We start from the raw sequence: 15474 nt of genomic DNA, 5'->3' as shown, positions 1-15474 counted from the left end.
ATTGTAAAATATACAATATTATACAAAAATTTATATGAATTAAGCTAATTTTTGGTCGAATTTCATTAGCAATTGTACTTCGTCACACGGTATAAGTAAGTCATTATTAGAAGTGCGCGCGCAACTTTATGTAAATTTTATTTATTAGTGAGCGATAAGCCACGTGCGGCAAATGTTTTTGTAAGAAACTTTGTTTTCCGTTTTGTCATTGATATGTTTAGCTAATTGAAAATGGCTGAAATTAATTTTATAGGGTATAAATGTTAAGATAAGTTATTTTTGATGAAAAAAACAGTGAAAACAATGCAAGATTTCGTCCCTTGCTGGGCACAGATTGGCCTCCAGCAGAGATGGTCTTGTCAGTTTTTTTTAATAGTTTCTTTGTTTAAAATTTATATTTTCAGGCTTCTTACAGTTGAGTAATTGTGTATGTAGATCAAATGTATTGTACATCTGATTTGTGAGTTGATAGTGATTTTAATTAAGAAATTATTACTATAATCATAGATTGCGATATCAGTTTTTGTATTCGGTAGAATTCGCTTGTTTTAATCGTGGATATTATTAGAGGTAATGTTAAACATTTAGATTTTCTTACAGTGCAAAAGTTTAAATTTCTGGCATTTCTTCAACCAGTCTAGCTTTTGTTAAAGGTGGTATTTTAAAACAGAAGGCAAAATAACATTGGTTGAATTATTATTAATTAATAATAATCTGTCTATATAAAATTGAACTGATGCATGTCTATTTGAGTATTATATGGAACAGCTGAACTGATTTTCTGTGAAACATTGTACGTACATATACTCAGGATAGGCTGTTTTTCAAAATCATTTTATTTTGTAACCTTTGACTGAATTATGATACTGTTTGCAAGAGTTTACACTTGGTTTCCTATCTGAACTTTTGCATAAATAGGAAGTTTAGTCCAGAGGTTGGTGAGTGGAAAAGTTACTCATTGAAGTAAGATCATACAGTAAACCTCATTCTTACTCTGACTTCATATAACTTGGACTAATTTTTTTTTTTGAAAAATTTGTACAGTAATTCAAAATTTCCTCACAATAGAAAAATTATAATTTACAATGTACAGTACTGTAAATTATAACGTACTGTATTTACTCACTTATAAGACAATCTGGCATTTACGACAAGGCGTGACTTTAAAGATCAAAATAAAGAAAATTAGATCTATTAATATTAATACAATTTAATTTTATTTCACTTAATCACAAATAAAATATTAAATGCACACATTGTCCTGCAAAAATTACTGGCATTTTAAACTTTAAGGAAAAATCTTGTAAAATCAACATGATTTGTTCATGTAAAGCTGTACAATCGGGAATCCGTTTTTTGCCAATTCTTCTTAACAGTCAAATCCACTCTTCGTCGATTACACTTATGAGTTTCTTCGAATTCTGATTTCCAAATAATCATCTGTTTTCACATGGGGATGGATTAAAACTAGTGATGTAACGAACAGTATATTCGGCCTCAACCGAATACCGAATATTCGGCCAAACTATTCGGCTTGATTATAACGCATGTACGAAAATTGGCGCGCAAACCGCATTAAGGCAAAGATCATGCACCGTGCTCTCTATTGGCCCGCTGCCACTACGATTTTTTCTTCCATTAGGTCTAAATTATTTAAATTAATTAATTAAATTATAATTATTAAACTTAATATGAGATGGAGCCTAACGTCTACCTCTAGTGCCAAATTGGTTTATAATTTATGTAATAGCCGTAAATAGCCCGCTATGATTCGGCAGTTGTTGGTATTTAGATGTAAGTTATAATTTATAAGTTATTTTATTTGCAATCGATCATTTTAACTCTTTAATTAAACACTAAAATTTTGTTTTTACTACGTATTTGTAGACTGAATAGTACCCTAAGGATATACTTTAGTGGTGATATAATATGGTCTAGTTTCTCCCCAGTTGTGGAACAGTTCAAATATATTATTGGGGAGTTTCTATTTGTGAAGTTTTGTGATATTTTGTTGCTATTGTTTTTGTCAATATTTTAAAAATTAACATGATTTCAAATGTTATCTTTTGTATATAATGAAAAATGCTCATTCTTTGCTTTATATATAAAATAAATTATATATTGGTTACTCATCTTCTAGAAATAGATAAATAATTCTTTCATTAAATACGATAAGTTTCAATAAAACGTTTTGTAACTCATTTTAAAATATCGTATAAATATTAAAATATACGCGAATACGAATATAACATAATTAACTAAACAATAACATTAATGCCCGATACATTCTAACCTACACGCCATCAATGCCATAAGATATCGGGCTAGATAAAGGCTATAATATTATTTAACTACGAAATAATTTAATACTAGAGTTAGATGCCATTTCTTATTAACTTTAATAATTATAGTTTAATGTTCAGCATTAATAAAAGTTACAAAAATGATTAATTTATTGTGTTTTTTGTTATTTCTTACTCCTGTTTTTAGGTATTTGGTATTCGGCCGAATAGTAATTTAAATATTCGGTATTCGGCTGAATAATGAAAAATAGGCCGAATACCGGGTAGTAACCGAATATTTGTTACATCACTAATTAAAACTTATATCGAGCTCCTGTGTGATTTTGGAATTTCAAATTGGAATTCAATTTAAAAGCTTTGCTTTTCCTATTCCTATTCGTCTTTACTCCTGATAATATACAAGAATGATTGAAACGACCCAGATAAAATACTTTTGTTTTTAAACACCAGAGGGTGAGCTTCTGGTAAAAAATGCAAATACATGCGGTTCGCAGAAATCAAAAAAACGCAAAGAATCCTTCGCTCGTGCATATAGGATGACCTAAGTTTTTGAAGCAATAAAAAATGAATAAAAATCTCATCTTGTATGTGAGTAAATACGATAATTACAATTATAATTAATATTACAAATTTATAACTACTACGGATAGGTAAAATATTTATGAAAATGCCATACTTTGAATTTACAATTAAGATTTATAATTAATGAATGTAATATATTAGAAATATAGAGATATATTTGCTAAAGCTTTCAGATAAATTTAATTATAAAAATATGTTTGAGAAAAAGTAGTCAATTTTTAATTTTTTTTACATAAATAACTTTATTTTTTACTATCATCAAAAAATTGAATTTAAATTCTATTTATTCAAAGATGAATAAGAGAATTCAAGCAATTGCTGGTTATTTGAAAAAAATAATTATTTTTGGGAATCATATTCATTCTGAATCTCAAAGGTGATTTCAAATGTTTTATGTAAATATTTCTTGAATCATCTTTTAAAATACTTGTAGTATTTTCAATGCATGTCAGAACTGTTAGATAATATCTCTTTTGAGTCTGATAAAAAACCATGGGAGGTCCTTTTGTGATTTGATGAATTTACAACAATTTCTCAACCAAACAAACCATTTCATTCACAAAAATGATTTGACTAGTGGCAAGTGGAAACACTAGAACACACACATTTAGAGCTGCACAAATGTATGTGTTCATTAAAATAACCTTTCTAACCTTTTACCCGGTGTCGTTCTATTTTTCAGAATCGCGATTATTTGCAATTAGAGGACACCGGGTAAAAGGTTAGAAGGGTTATTTTAATTATTACAAATTCTGGTGCATAGAGAGATTGTATGTGTTCATGCCTTGCACACTCAAGTCTATATGCTCCTTTATATGTGAGGTATGCTTTTATAAGTGAAGCAGGACATATGTTTCAGAAATGTGAAAACAAGCCCTTTTCACGTAGAGAAGGAGAAATATGGTTTATTTTTCTATGTAGGGACTTATTTTGTGACTATTCTGCATGTGAGAATGTTATAGGTCTCTAAGAATAGCCTAATGACAAATACAGTAAATGAGAAATTGGACATGGATCTTTCATATCATCCTCAAATTGTTGATGCTTTTTTTCAAATGTTTATTTGAAAAAAGGCATCAACAATTTATATAACAACATACAAAGTCTCATGTATTGCCATTCTATAGTATTTTCATTCATATTTGGAGAATTTATGTAAAGAAATTCATTTCTGTTGAAAACAATAAGATTTATTTAGATTGAATTAGTTAGCATAATAAATAGGGTTGTAATAAATTGGAAAGCTTATTACAGCAGGGAATGTGATAAGCCCTCCAATCTATTACAACCCTATTTATTAGGCTAACCAATTCAATCAAAATTAAAGTTGTGGGTCAGAAGCATTTACCGTATTTTACGGACTATAAGACGCACCTTAATTTTTAAGCAGTTTTTAAAAAAAATACCTGTAGGAGGCTACAGACTATAAGACGCTCCTGAATTTTGGAGGCAATTTTTCGAAGAAAAAAGTGCGTCTTATAGTCCGTAAAATACGGTATTTATTATTAATAAGATTTATATTGTGGGTATTGTGTTAATGAACACTTTTTTTACTTCAAATTACCATCATGGGAAGTTTAGTATTCTGTTCACCATTTTCTTGTGTCATTTTCCCCATTTTGGATTATTGCATGCTTATATATATATGAAAAATGAGTGTTAATATTAGATAGATGATGATATAATTCTGATACATTGTTAAGATTTAATATTTTGTTGCAATATATTTTAACAAGATGAGGGGCATCCCTTTAAGCAGCTGTGATAGAAATCAAATAGTTTTTTCTTTTTTTCTGTGTACACACCTTATACTGCAAGTTTGTTTATTATTAGTCTTTCTCCAGAGATGATTTAGTTCAAATAAATTGTGATGTCACAGCTAAATTTGAACTTTGAACTTGGAAAGTGAATTATGAATGCCAGTACTTAAATTATTGACAATATAGATTTGAAGTGTGATAGAAACATTTATATATATTGCTTATTACATGATGATTACAGTGTGACTTTTCATGGCATATTTGCCAATATACTGTGGACATTTGTCAAAAAAGAAGTACCTATTCAGAGATAGGATTCATCACATATATGAAAACCATTTTTTAAAATCTAGTGTTTAATTATTGTTTGTTTAAATTTTCTTTAAATATAACAACAACAGGGCATTTATAAAGGCATTCTAAACTGTGCCATATGACCATTGATTCATTTAACCATGCAAGCTTGACTGTGTTCTTAAAAATCCATAAAGAACCACCTCCTTAATTGTGTTCCATAAAGAAAAAGTAAATTCAATGTTTAGTTGCACAGTTAATATACAATAATGGAATAAATATTGAAAATGTTTCTCTGATAGAATTATTCCTATTATTGTTTTTATATCCTATATTTTAGATATACAGGCTGATTCTGAAATAGTGGGACAAACTTTGGGGATTCCTCACAGGAAAATAAGAAAAACCACAAACATATGTCCAGTGATGAGAGGTTTTTGAGAAATCAAACCTGTTATGACAATGTTAGGTGCAAGACAGATTTTATTATATAACTTGACTTTGTATGCATGCACACATGCTGTACTGAACCATATGTATCTGCACAGGTGGACAGATGGTAGTTCAGTGGTATGGCTTCCATGCTTCCCTCCTATCTAAATTTATTGGATTTTTATCGATGGGCCACCCAAAGATGCTAGACTCTGACAATGTAGACATTCTGCTCAACACATTTCAATGCCCACACCACCATTTATGGAGACTTGCAACCTTTAATTAAAAGGATGCAACAGTCCACGCTCACACGGAGGATATTTTGAACAATTATGAAGGAAGCTATATAATTGAGAGTGTTATATAAGATAGTTAATATACAATAAAATCTGTCTTGCACCTAATTGTCATATGGTAAAACGTTTGGTTTCTCAAAAACATCTCATTACTGGACATATGTTTATTTGCTGTTTTTCTTTATTTTTTCTTTGAGGAATCTTCCTCAGAAGTCTCTATTTCAGAATCACTCTGTATAAATTATGTACTTGCATAGATGTTGAGCTTTGCAAAAAAAAAATTGTGGGCATTGTGATATAGGAAAATGTATAAATATATAAAACAAATTCTCTCTTAACATTTATGAAGTTTAATTTGTGCAAGCAATGAATGACTAAATACTAATATATATCTGAAATTAATAGCTTTATTATTAACATTATCAGTTTGATAAAGATATGTTTGATTTATAAAATGATGACAATTGTGTTGTTGCAGTTTACAGAATTTGTTAGCATTGTAATTTATAAATGACTAATAATTACAAAAGAATTAGAAAAACAGTAAATTAAAACAAGTTTTGTTTAGGTGTGTGGCGTTGTTTGCCAACAAAAAGTTAGAGTTCACAATCGTTGAGGTCACTGTACGAGGAATCACAGTATAAAAAGGTGCTGGGCACATGTTCGAACCGGCTTTTTTATATGTCTACAAGCCTTTTGGTGGTGATGAGAAGTTCACATATTGGCTGCCACAGGTGTTTTATAAACTGATGATTAGGTACAGTTTTAATATAGAAGTCTGAATAAACAAAGTATAATTTAATACTGGTAAGAAGTAGGAAAAAAATATTGGTAATTTTATGCCAAAAGAAGGGCCAACTTTGTCACAATCTCAACACTTCAATACTATCTGATTTTATGGTTAAATATTTTATATTATATTCATAAGATTACTTATTAAATACATTTATTTCATAATTTGAACTTTATTGTGATTTGGATTTATTTAACTGTATAAATTGCTTTTTCTATTTTCAGAGAGAGACTTATATCTGTGGGACATTGATTCAGTGTGTAGAAAATTGGCGATGTCAACACTTTCTTGAAAATAAGAGTAAGCATGATTTTGAATTTTTTCTGTAGAATTCACTAAATAGCCTCTAAACAGAATCATCACACACACACAAAAAAAATGTTCTTTGTGTTACAAAGTATAGGGCTTGCACTTTTCAAAGCCAATATAAGGTGCTAGTATCGGGCTTATGGATATGTTTCTTCCTGTTTCTATGTTTGTGTTGCTTAAAATTTGCTTTTTTACATATTTAGATTTTAATGAAATGCCAGTTTAATTGTTGTGAACCTCAGTGTAATGCCGATAATAAAAAATGATCAGGTTTGAAATTCTGAATGACCCAATAAGAAAAAAACCCAAAAGAAAATCAGGAACTACACCTGGACTAGTATCAGACATTTTGATGAAAATGATTATGAAGTTACTAGTATAAGCAAGTTTATAGGATGCTTTCTAATTTATATGTTTTATGAAGTATGAGTAGAATGACTTTTATCTGATAAAAACTGTATGATGTACTGTACATTTACTTGTTAGTGCTTTTCACAGTTTTGATTTGACTACACACACAGTAAATACATAGCTTTTGTCTAAAAGTGCAAAAGTTCTTGTCAATATTCTAGTTGAATATACTGACTATTGACAGTATTTTGTATTTTTTTTTTTTTTTCCTTCTCTTTAACTACACTTTGAGCCTATTAATACCTCACTCTTACAAGTTAGTATAATGCATTTTTTTATAATAAATTTTTATTGCATTTCTTAATAATGCTTTTTCTATAATTATATACAGTATTATTTAATAATTATGTTATGCATTGCCTACATTCAGGTATAGGATGAGCAATGTCAAAAAGCCAAAAACTGTAAAAGTGTCAGTGTAATACTTTAAGCTTTTCTACCTTTCTAAAAGTTATGCTTTTGTTTTTGTTGTCTTACCAGGTGTGTTGTCAGATATTTACTAGGGGTAGTTTAGTGGAATAAGAAACAACATATTATGTATATTGCAAAATGAAGTTTTCACATTTTCAAGAAAACCTTTGATTGCCTACAACATATCTACTGTATATTCTGGCATATAAGACGACTTTTTAACCCAGGAAAATCTTCTCAAAAGTCGGGGGTCGTCTTATAGGGTGAGCATATCCCAAACTATATTTTAACTGTAAAAGTCGGGGGTCGTCTTATACTCCGGAATATACGGTAATTGTCTTCTTCTCGGATGTAAATGTCGTGAATATATATATACAACTTTGTCAATATCAATATATAATATAAACTTCATAAACATATGTAGAATTCTCTCGCATTTTTGCTATCCAGTTCTCAAAGGGTGAGATATTTCTATGGAAAAAGTTCGGGACTGGACAGGTCCTGAACTTTGTCCATAGAAAAATATCTCACCCTTTGCATTCATAATTTTTAAAAATTTGTTAAAAATTTAATTTTTGTCAAATAGCTTGAAAATATCACATTTATACATTATCTTACAAATTACATACTGTAATTTCTCATATCAAGAATTTGTATATTGAAAGTCTGCAAGAGTATCAAAGTGATCTGCATAATGCTAAAGAACATAGCAAGCCTACATTTTTTGGTGTTTTAAATCAGTTTAAATTGATAAATTATTTTAAAAACATGATAAAATTTTATAATTTAAATTTCTTTTTAAATTCAGGTTCTAAATAGTAAACATGTCACAAGTGCAGAGCTACGAGGCTCTCTCTCTGTTCGAGTGTTCCGTTAATGCCTTTGTAGAATTCTTACATAGAACTGACAATTGGGACGTCGTGAGGTTGCTTCCCATTCGGATCAAAGATGTTCTTTTTTCCATGTTGAGTGTCAGGGGAAAGGTAATGGATAAAAATATTGAAGCAGTATTACACAAGAAAGTGAAAGTGGCTAACTTAATGGAGTGCGAAATCACAGATTATGGACTGTTACAGTTAGCAGAGTGCGAGGAGTTACAAATGCTCAACTTGGCTTCTGTAGATCCTAGAGAGAACATCAGCTCTTCCGCCTTTGCCACTGTTTTTGACTCGTGCCGCAAACTGAGAGAAGTGTGCCTCAGTCACTGCGTCAACATTGCCGACGACGCAGTGTATACACTAGCAGTTTCCTGCCCCAATCTCGCATGTCTGGACATCAGTAACTGCATCAATCTGACTAATAGGTCACTAGAGGCACTTGGGATGTTTGCCCACAATTTGGAATGCATCAACTTCTCCAACACCATGGTTCACGACGAAGGGGTGAGGTTGCTGGTAAATGGCGCCTGTAAAGACAAACTGAAGGAAATCTGCATGAAGAACTGCTGTTTCCTAACGAGTAATGCCGTCAAACACGTGGCAGATAACTGTTCCAATTTAAGTATATTTACATTTGACGAATATCCAGTAATCTATTATGAAAGCGATAGAGAGATGGATTCCGATCCGGAAATAGAATTCTTCTTGAACGATCAGAGGCACTTCAGGAAACAGATTTCGTGGACAATCAGTTGAACCAACTACCTAATGTATATACTTAGAACTGTGCTCGTGTAACATTTTATGGCAGTGTGAGATTTTCTTATCAATTTAAAAAAAATTGATTTGATTTAATAAAATTATTTTTTTCATAATCGTTTGCATATCTTTACTTCCCACAAGATACATACTTCAGTGTATTTCTGTGTAAATATATTTGTCCCAGGATAGGTACTGTTTAATCATGTAAGACAATAGACATTTTAACATGACAGTTCTAACATTTAACATGGAAGTAATTTGGAGAGAGCAACATCAATTGTTAAATTGATGATCATTGTTCCTATAATTGTATCTCTGTATGAAAGGAACCATTCTAAACCAGTGATGGATTTGCTAACAAATTGTGGCATCTGAAATAAGAGTCAAATTTTTTCTTGGTGGTTTCTCTTTGGTAAAGGTAAGTTTGGCACTTTGAATCCATAGCGTAAACTTATTATAATTTCCTCTGCACATTCATGTTCCTGCTGTAGCAATATGGTAAAGCTTTCAAGAACAAATTAGACATTAGTTTTGAAATTTAATGGTTAAGCTTTTACATCAGCTTCTAGTCTGAGGACTTATCATATCTTTTGGGAAATGTTTTTACTTGGACATCAAGAGACTTCTTTTTGCTGTTCTAATTTATTAAATATGCACTTTGGACAAGTTATGTTCCTCTTTAAAGTAGATACTTTTTGAGTTACAAATTTTTACAAATTCACTGAAGAACGTACATTGTTTTTTATTACATTTTCCTTTTTATTGGTTTTATCTGAGACCATTTATAAAATTATATTAGATCTTTGGTGGTTTTAATTTCCTAAAAGGAATATTTAAAGGGAAAAAAGAAAATTAGTTTTTTTAATTTTTTAAGACTAGAATTTTTCATTTTTTTCCTTAAAATGATCTAGAGATCCTATTACCTTTTTATTAGTAAAGTACAGGTCTTGTCCTTCTTTATTCTAATATTGTACATCATAGCTGCTACAATGCTTATGCAAGCTGTTATACATTGTTTTTCTCATACATTGAAATCCAGCCAGACGACTGAGCAGTCCCTGAGGGATCGAATCCTGATTGAGATTGCTGCAAAAAATTTTCCACATAGAATCCACCTGTGCATTCTTCTACATCCTATATCCATATTGCACCAATGGCTGAGCGGATGTGATCTCTAAATATTGGTTGTCATCTCGGGTTTGTGCTTGGATCAACGAGCTAGCTTGTGAAGTTTTCCAGGTTTTCTTTAATAGCAGTTAAATAGGGGCCAGTTTCCTTTGAAAGACCTCCCAGAAGGCAATTTCCTCGATTGGTAAATCGTCCCAGATTGGTCAGCCTATGCATTACTATTTCGACTAAGAGAAAATGGTCAGTCTATGCATATCAGATAAAATTTTGGGATGTACCTCAACAGCCATTGAGGATGCAACATTAATAGCATCAAAATAAGATAGTTGCCATAAAATTGTGTTTGGACCAACTTTTTATCATTACAGTCCTGTGCATCTAAAACTTATGCAAAGTGTGACAAAAATTTGCATTCAAAATTTGATTGCTTCTATAAACAGTATTCAAAAGTCTTGAGAATCGTTGAAGCTACTGAAAAAAAAATCTGAGAAATGACATCATTCATTTCAACTTGTGCATTTTTTTTAGACCAGTCTCATCAACATTGAACCAGTGGTTTGGACTGTACCCCTTGTTGACATTTTTACCATTTGTTTGAAATTCGTATTATATTCAAACCAAGGAACCACAGTACATTCAAAAGCAAATTTTTATCGTTGGAATTGTGTGTGTGTGTGTGTGTGTGTGTGTGTTACAGACAAAGTGATTAATACGGGCATTATTCGTAATGACCAACAAAACTGGGCATTGTAATAAATTTTAATAATTTATCAAATTGACCGGTCATTATGAATACTGCTATCATCTAGTTGGGCAAAGTGATGGATGATAATATGTTGAGGATGATTATCTGACATACACTAGCCAATCAGCACTCATATCTGAGTTGTAGGTGCATATTGCATTTAGTACCAAATTCGGCGACGGTTGTGACTGTTTGTGCTCTTGACGGATTCCTCTCGGAGGGGAGCTGCCGGCAGGCCGTCGATTGTTTAACGTCACTAGTTATTTATTCATGGTAGTTCTTGAACACATGTATCAATAACTAGTATGTAGGGTTTCTCAAACGGAATCTCAGGATTCCAGCTGTTTTTTTAACCTGGGAAATTCTCATCCCAAGAAATCCTGCAAATTTCTTACAAGTTCACTTTTCTCTTATTTTGTGTTAAAGTTGAGGAAATTTTGCAAATGGAAAGTATAATTAACTCATAAACTGTCAGAATACATTTGTATTTATTAATTTTAAACATACTTATTAGTTTTTTTCTATTTTTGCTCATTATGGCATGTCAGATTGTCAATAATCAATATGTAGCCTATTTGTGACAGGACTCTGAAAATTTGTTACTTGTCAGAACCTGTAATATATGGAATAATTGTGCTTATGCTGTCTTAATTTTTAACCATGCCCAGTAGCTTCAAAAACTGTGTATTGCCAGGTTGTGCAAATGGACAAGTATACAAACAAGTACAAAGTATGAAGTTTTTCTTTATAAACCTGATTATTAAAGCCAAACGAACTGCCGAATTATTAGGATATAAGCTCGATGCCGCTATTAAAGCAGCCGAGGAAGACAAATCAAGAGTACTAGAAAGCAAAAGAAGTACTACAATCTTGAAAACAAACTAGAAATCTTCCAGGCTACAGGTGAAAAACACATCTTTCTTCTCTTAAATGCTTTAAACATGATTCCACGCACATCAATTGAATCGGAAAGGGCATTCTTGGTAGTAGGACTTTTCATTACTAAATTAAGAATCAGATTGAGTGATCAGAATATTAACCATCTTTGCTTTTTAAAATCTTATAAAAATTTACAATAATACAAAATATTATTGTAAATTTTTATGTGTTTTATTTAAATATTGAAAATTACCTTCTAACTTAAAATGAACTTAGATCAAACTTCTATTCTTTAAATTTTTAACTCAATTCAAAGCATTTTGTTGTTGTTGTATGCAGTTTCCAGCAAATTTTAATAAATTTTTTCTATTTGTGAAAATTTCTATGAAATTCAATGATAATTTTTAATATACATCTTACACAGCATTATTAATATGATTTTGGAGGTTGCAGAAAGTATTAAATTACTTTAAAAAATGAAAAATAATTATATACAAAATATCTTGAAATCAAATGCTATCTTAAAAATAATTAATTCTATCCCGGGATTTCCTGGATCCTGGGAAACAGTTCACTTCTATCCTGGAATCCTGGGACAAGCAAAAGATCCTACTAGTATGTATCAATATCTAGTGATGTTAAACAATCAATGGCCCTACCGGTGGCTTCCCTCCAGGAGGAATTTGTCGAGAGCACAGTCACGCCCACCACCATGATGGTGTACATAGGTAAAATTTTACCATTTAATTAATATGATTAATAGTGCTTAGTTTTAAAAGATTACATGTTCTTTTTAAAATACTTTGAAATAATTCACAAAAAATAAATATTTCTAAATGAAATAAATGGAGTTTTTTTAATCAAATTAATTAATGTCGCACAATTTAAAATTTGGTACTAAACGCGATACACACTCAGCGCAATACAGTCGGCAACTCAGAGTGCCGATTGGCTAGCATATGTAGGATGATCACTCCTCAACATATTATTATCACTTTGCCCGACTAGGTGATAGCAGTATTCATAATGACCGGTCAATTTGATAAATTAATCAATATTTATCACACTGCGTGCCCTTTTTGGTCATTATTCATAATGCCCGATTAATCACTTTGTCCATAGCATAATACATATAATTTGGATTCGAAATTTTTGCCAGTGTGCTAGATGAAGATCAAATATATTAAGATGCAGTTGGTATCAGACTAGCAATAAATTTTGGCTCAGGAATATAAGCCGTCACACAACATATATGTGATATTTACTTGTTATACTTATTCAGGGGTGGATGGGATCATTGGGAAATTGGTAATTTCCAGAGGTGTCAGCAGGACTGGTCTCTTCATGTTCATAGGCACCAGAGCTGGTTGAACAAGCCCATCTGTACATGTACTTATGGCCAGAAATGCATCGTATGCACTGTAGACGGCTGCTGAAAAGTTTTGCTCTGTTCAAAACTGCACTGCAGTCAGATCTTAGACAAATAATAGCTGCAGCTGCACACTTTAGAGAACTTCCAGGTATCTTCCAAAGAGTTTGGCAGAATATCATCAAGGAACATACATTACATAACAAAGTTGCCGAAACTTGCTGGCTGCCACTTCAAACACCCTCTGTGACATTGTACAAGACATTACAGTATCGGCACACAATATACGAGGGCTATTTTTTAAATAAGGTCCGTTTTTTAATAAGAAGAAAAATACTGTAAATATCGTTAAAATATATTTTTTTCTATATTCTACATACTTTTATCTACTTTTCTACATAATTTCCATTTTGTTTAAACATTTGTCATACTGCTCAACAATTTTTTGAATTCCGACTTCAAAGAAATCTGCCGCCTGTCAAGAAGCCCAATCCACGACTGCAGTTTTCACTTCTCCTTCGTCGTTGAAATGTTGGCCACCAAGGAACTCCTTTAGTTAAGTATCGAAACAAGTGAAAATCACTGGGTGCAAGGTCTGGACTGTGTGGATGATCGTATCGAGTCAAAACGATAAAGCACTGTTTAATCTTTTTGTTTTGTGATCGTCAGAAAGCAGTCTTGGAACGCACCGAGAAAACAATTTTCGATAATTCAGTTTCTCCGAAACAACGGTATACAAAACTGATCTTGAAATCTGTGGAAATTCAATTGATAACGTTGAAATCGTGAATCGTCGGTCCTCTCGAATTTTGTTATCCACATCAAGAACCAAATCTTCAGAAATCAGAGAAGGTCGACCAGGGCGTGGCTCATCATGCACATTAACTCACCCATCCTTGAACATTCTTACCCATTTTCGAACTTTACTGTCACTCATAGCATTATCACCGTAAACTTCACAAATCTGACAGTGAATTTCCGCTGCTGCCAAGTTTCTTGCATTCAAGAATCGAATAACAGATCGTATCTCACAGTCGGCGGGAGACTCAATTTTCTTAAACATTTTAAACTTTTACAGCTCAGCATACAGACAGACGATATGGCTGCAAATGGCGTCAAAACGCGCGCCAAGCTTGCTCGGAGCAGAAGCATATGCATATTGCCGTGATTGCGCATTATTCTCACTTTTATTCACAAACGGACCTTATTTAAAAAATAGCCCTCGTATATTCAACAAAAAACAACCTTTAACAGACACCAGCTTACAACTTTGGGGGCGTCCAGGATCGAATGCGGGTGGTGCCGAGCATTAGTGAGTTTGGGCTCTACAAAGGCAGTCTAAATTCCCAATTTCTCAGTGGGCCAGTCCATCACTGGGTTCTGGTATATTAAGGGTCCGTTAGCACTGCACCTTTTAATATACCTACTATTTTACTCAGAATGAACGCTTGGTATCGGGGTTGTGGAGAGGGTAGCTGGTGATTTTTCTCGTGCCCAAGAAAACTTAAGGGTAAACTCTCATTTTATCAATATATTCAGAAATAGATATTTTCTATGATTATGTAAATAACATTACCTCTTTCATCATCAGGCCACCCCAGATACAGTACTTATGGGGGGGTCTGAGGGGGCTAAGCCACTTCAGTTTTGTCAGTAGTCTCCATATGTAGTGTATATAATAGGAACAGTAGATCGAGGTTTCACTGTTTGTTTTCCCACATCTATCAGTTTTTTCCCAGTCCTGAATAAGGTCCCATATATTTAATGAAATTTTTTTTCTGTATTCTTTGTTCCTGCATCATTCATTTTCTTGCCACAAAAGTTGGTTGAATTTTATCTTTTGTTTTAATGGTGGAAAGTTCAATGTGGTTAACAGAGATAACTGACATTAGAATAAAGAGGAAAGGATAATAAATTTAACACACAATCATGTACAAAACAAAGTCGAAATAGTATTCTTTATCAACAGATCCTAATTGAGAAACGAGAGTATTTTGTATACCAGTTCTTTCTTGATCTAAGAAAATATCTCTAATCCAAAATCTAGCTAAATGAAGCAAGCTATACAGAACAAACTTTGTAAACACGTGGATAATAGCAGTATCGGTATTCACCATCT

The 15474-nt window shown here is 32.0% G+C and overlaps 1 protein-coding gene across 2 annotated transcripts in view; it reads left to right on the top strand.

Annotated features, from left to right (window-relative positions):
• The window catches only part of LOC136978255 (protein AMN1 homolog), a 9613-nt gene extending 266 nt beyond the window's left edge, over window positions 1-9347 (top strand). For both annotated transcript variants that reach the window (XM_067273939.1, XM_067273940.1), the window contains exons 2-3: window positions 6688-6763; window positions 8403-9347. In XM_067273939.1, the coding sequence (XP_067130040.1) occupies window positions 8419-9228 (810 nt within the window). In that variant the 5' untranslated portion in view covers window positions 6688-6763; window positions 8403-8418 and the 3' untranslated portion in view covers window positions 9229-9347. The remainder of the gene's footprint in view (window positions 1-6687; window positions 6764-8402) is intronic.
• The last annotated feature ends 6127 nt before the right edge of the window (window positions 9348-15474 follow it).

This window comes from Centruroides vittatus, unplaced genomic scaffold (assembly GCF_030686945.1).
Source record: "Centruroides vittatus isolate TY-2023 unplaced genomic scaffold, ASM3068694v2 contig_502, whole genome shotgun sequence".
Classification (NCBI taxonomy): domain Eukaryota; kingdom Metazoa; phylum Arthropoda; class Arachnida; order Scorpiones; family Buthidae; genus Centruroides; species Centruroides vittatus.
The sequence above is the reverse complement of the archived record's forward strand: the minus strand, read 5'-3'. Positions and strand labels throughout refer to the sequence as shown.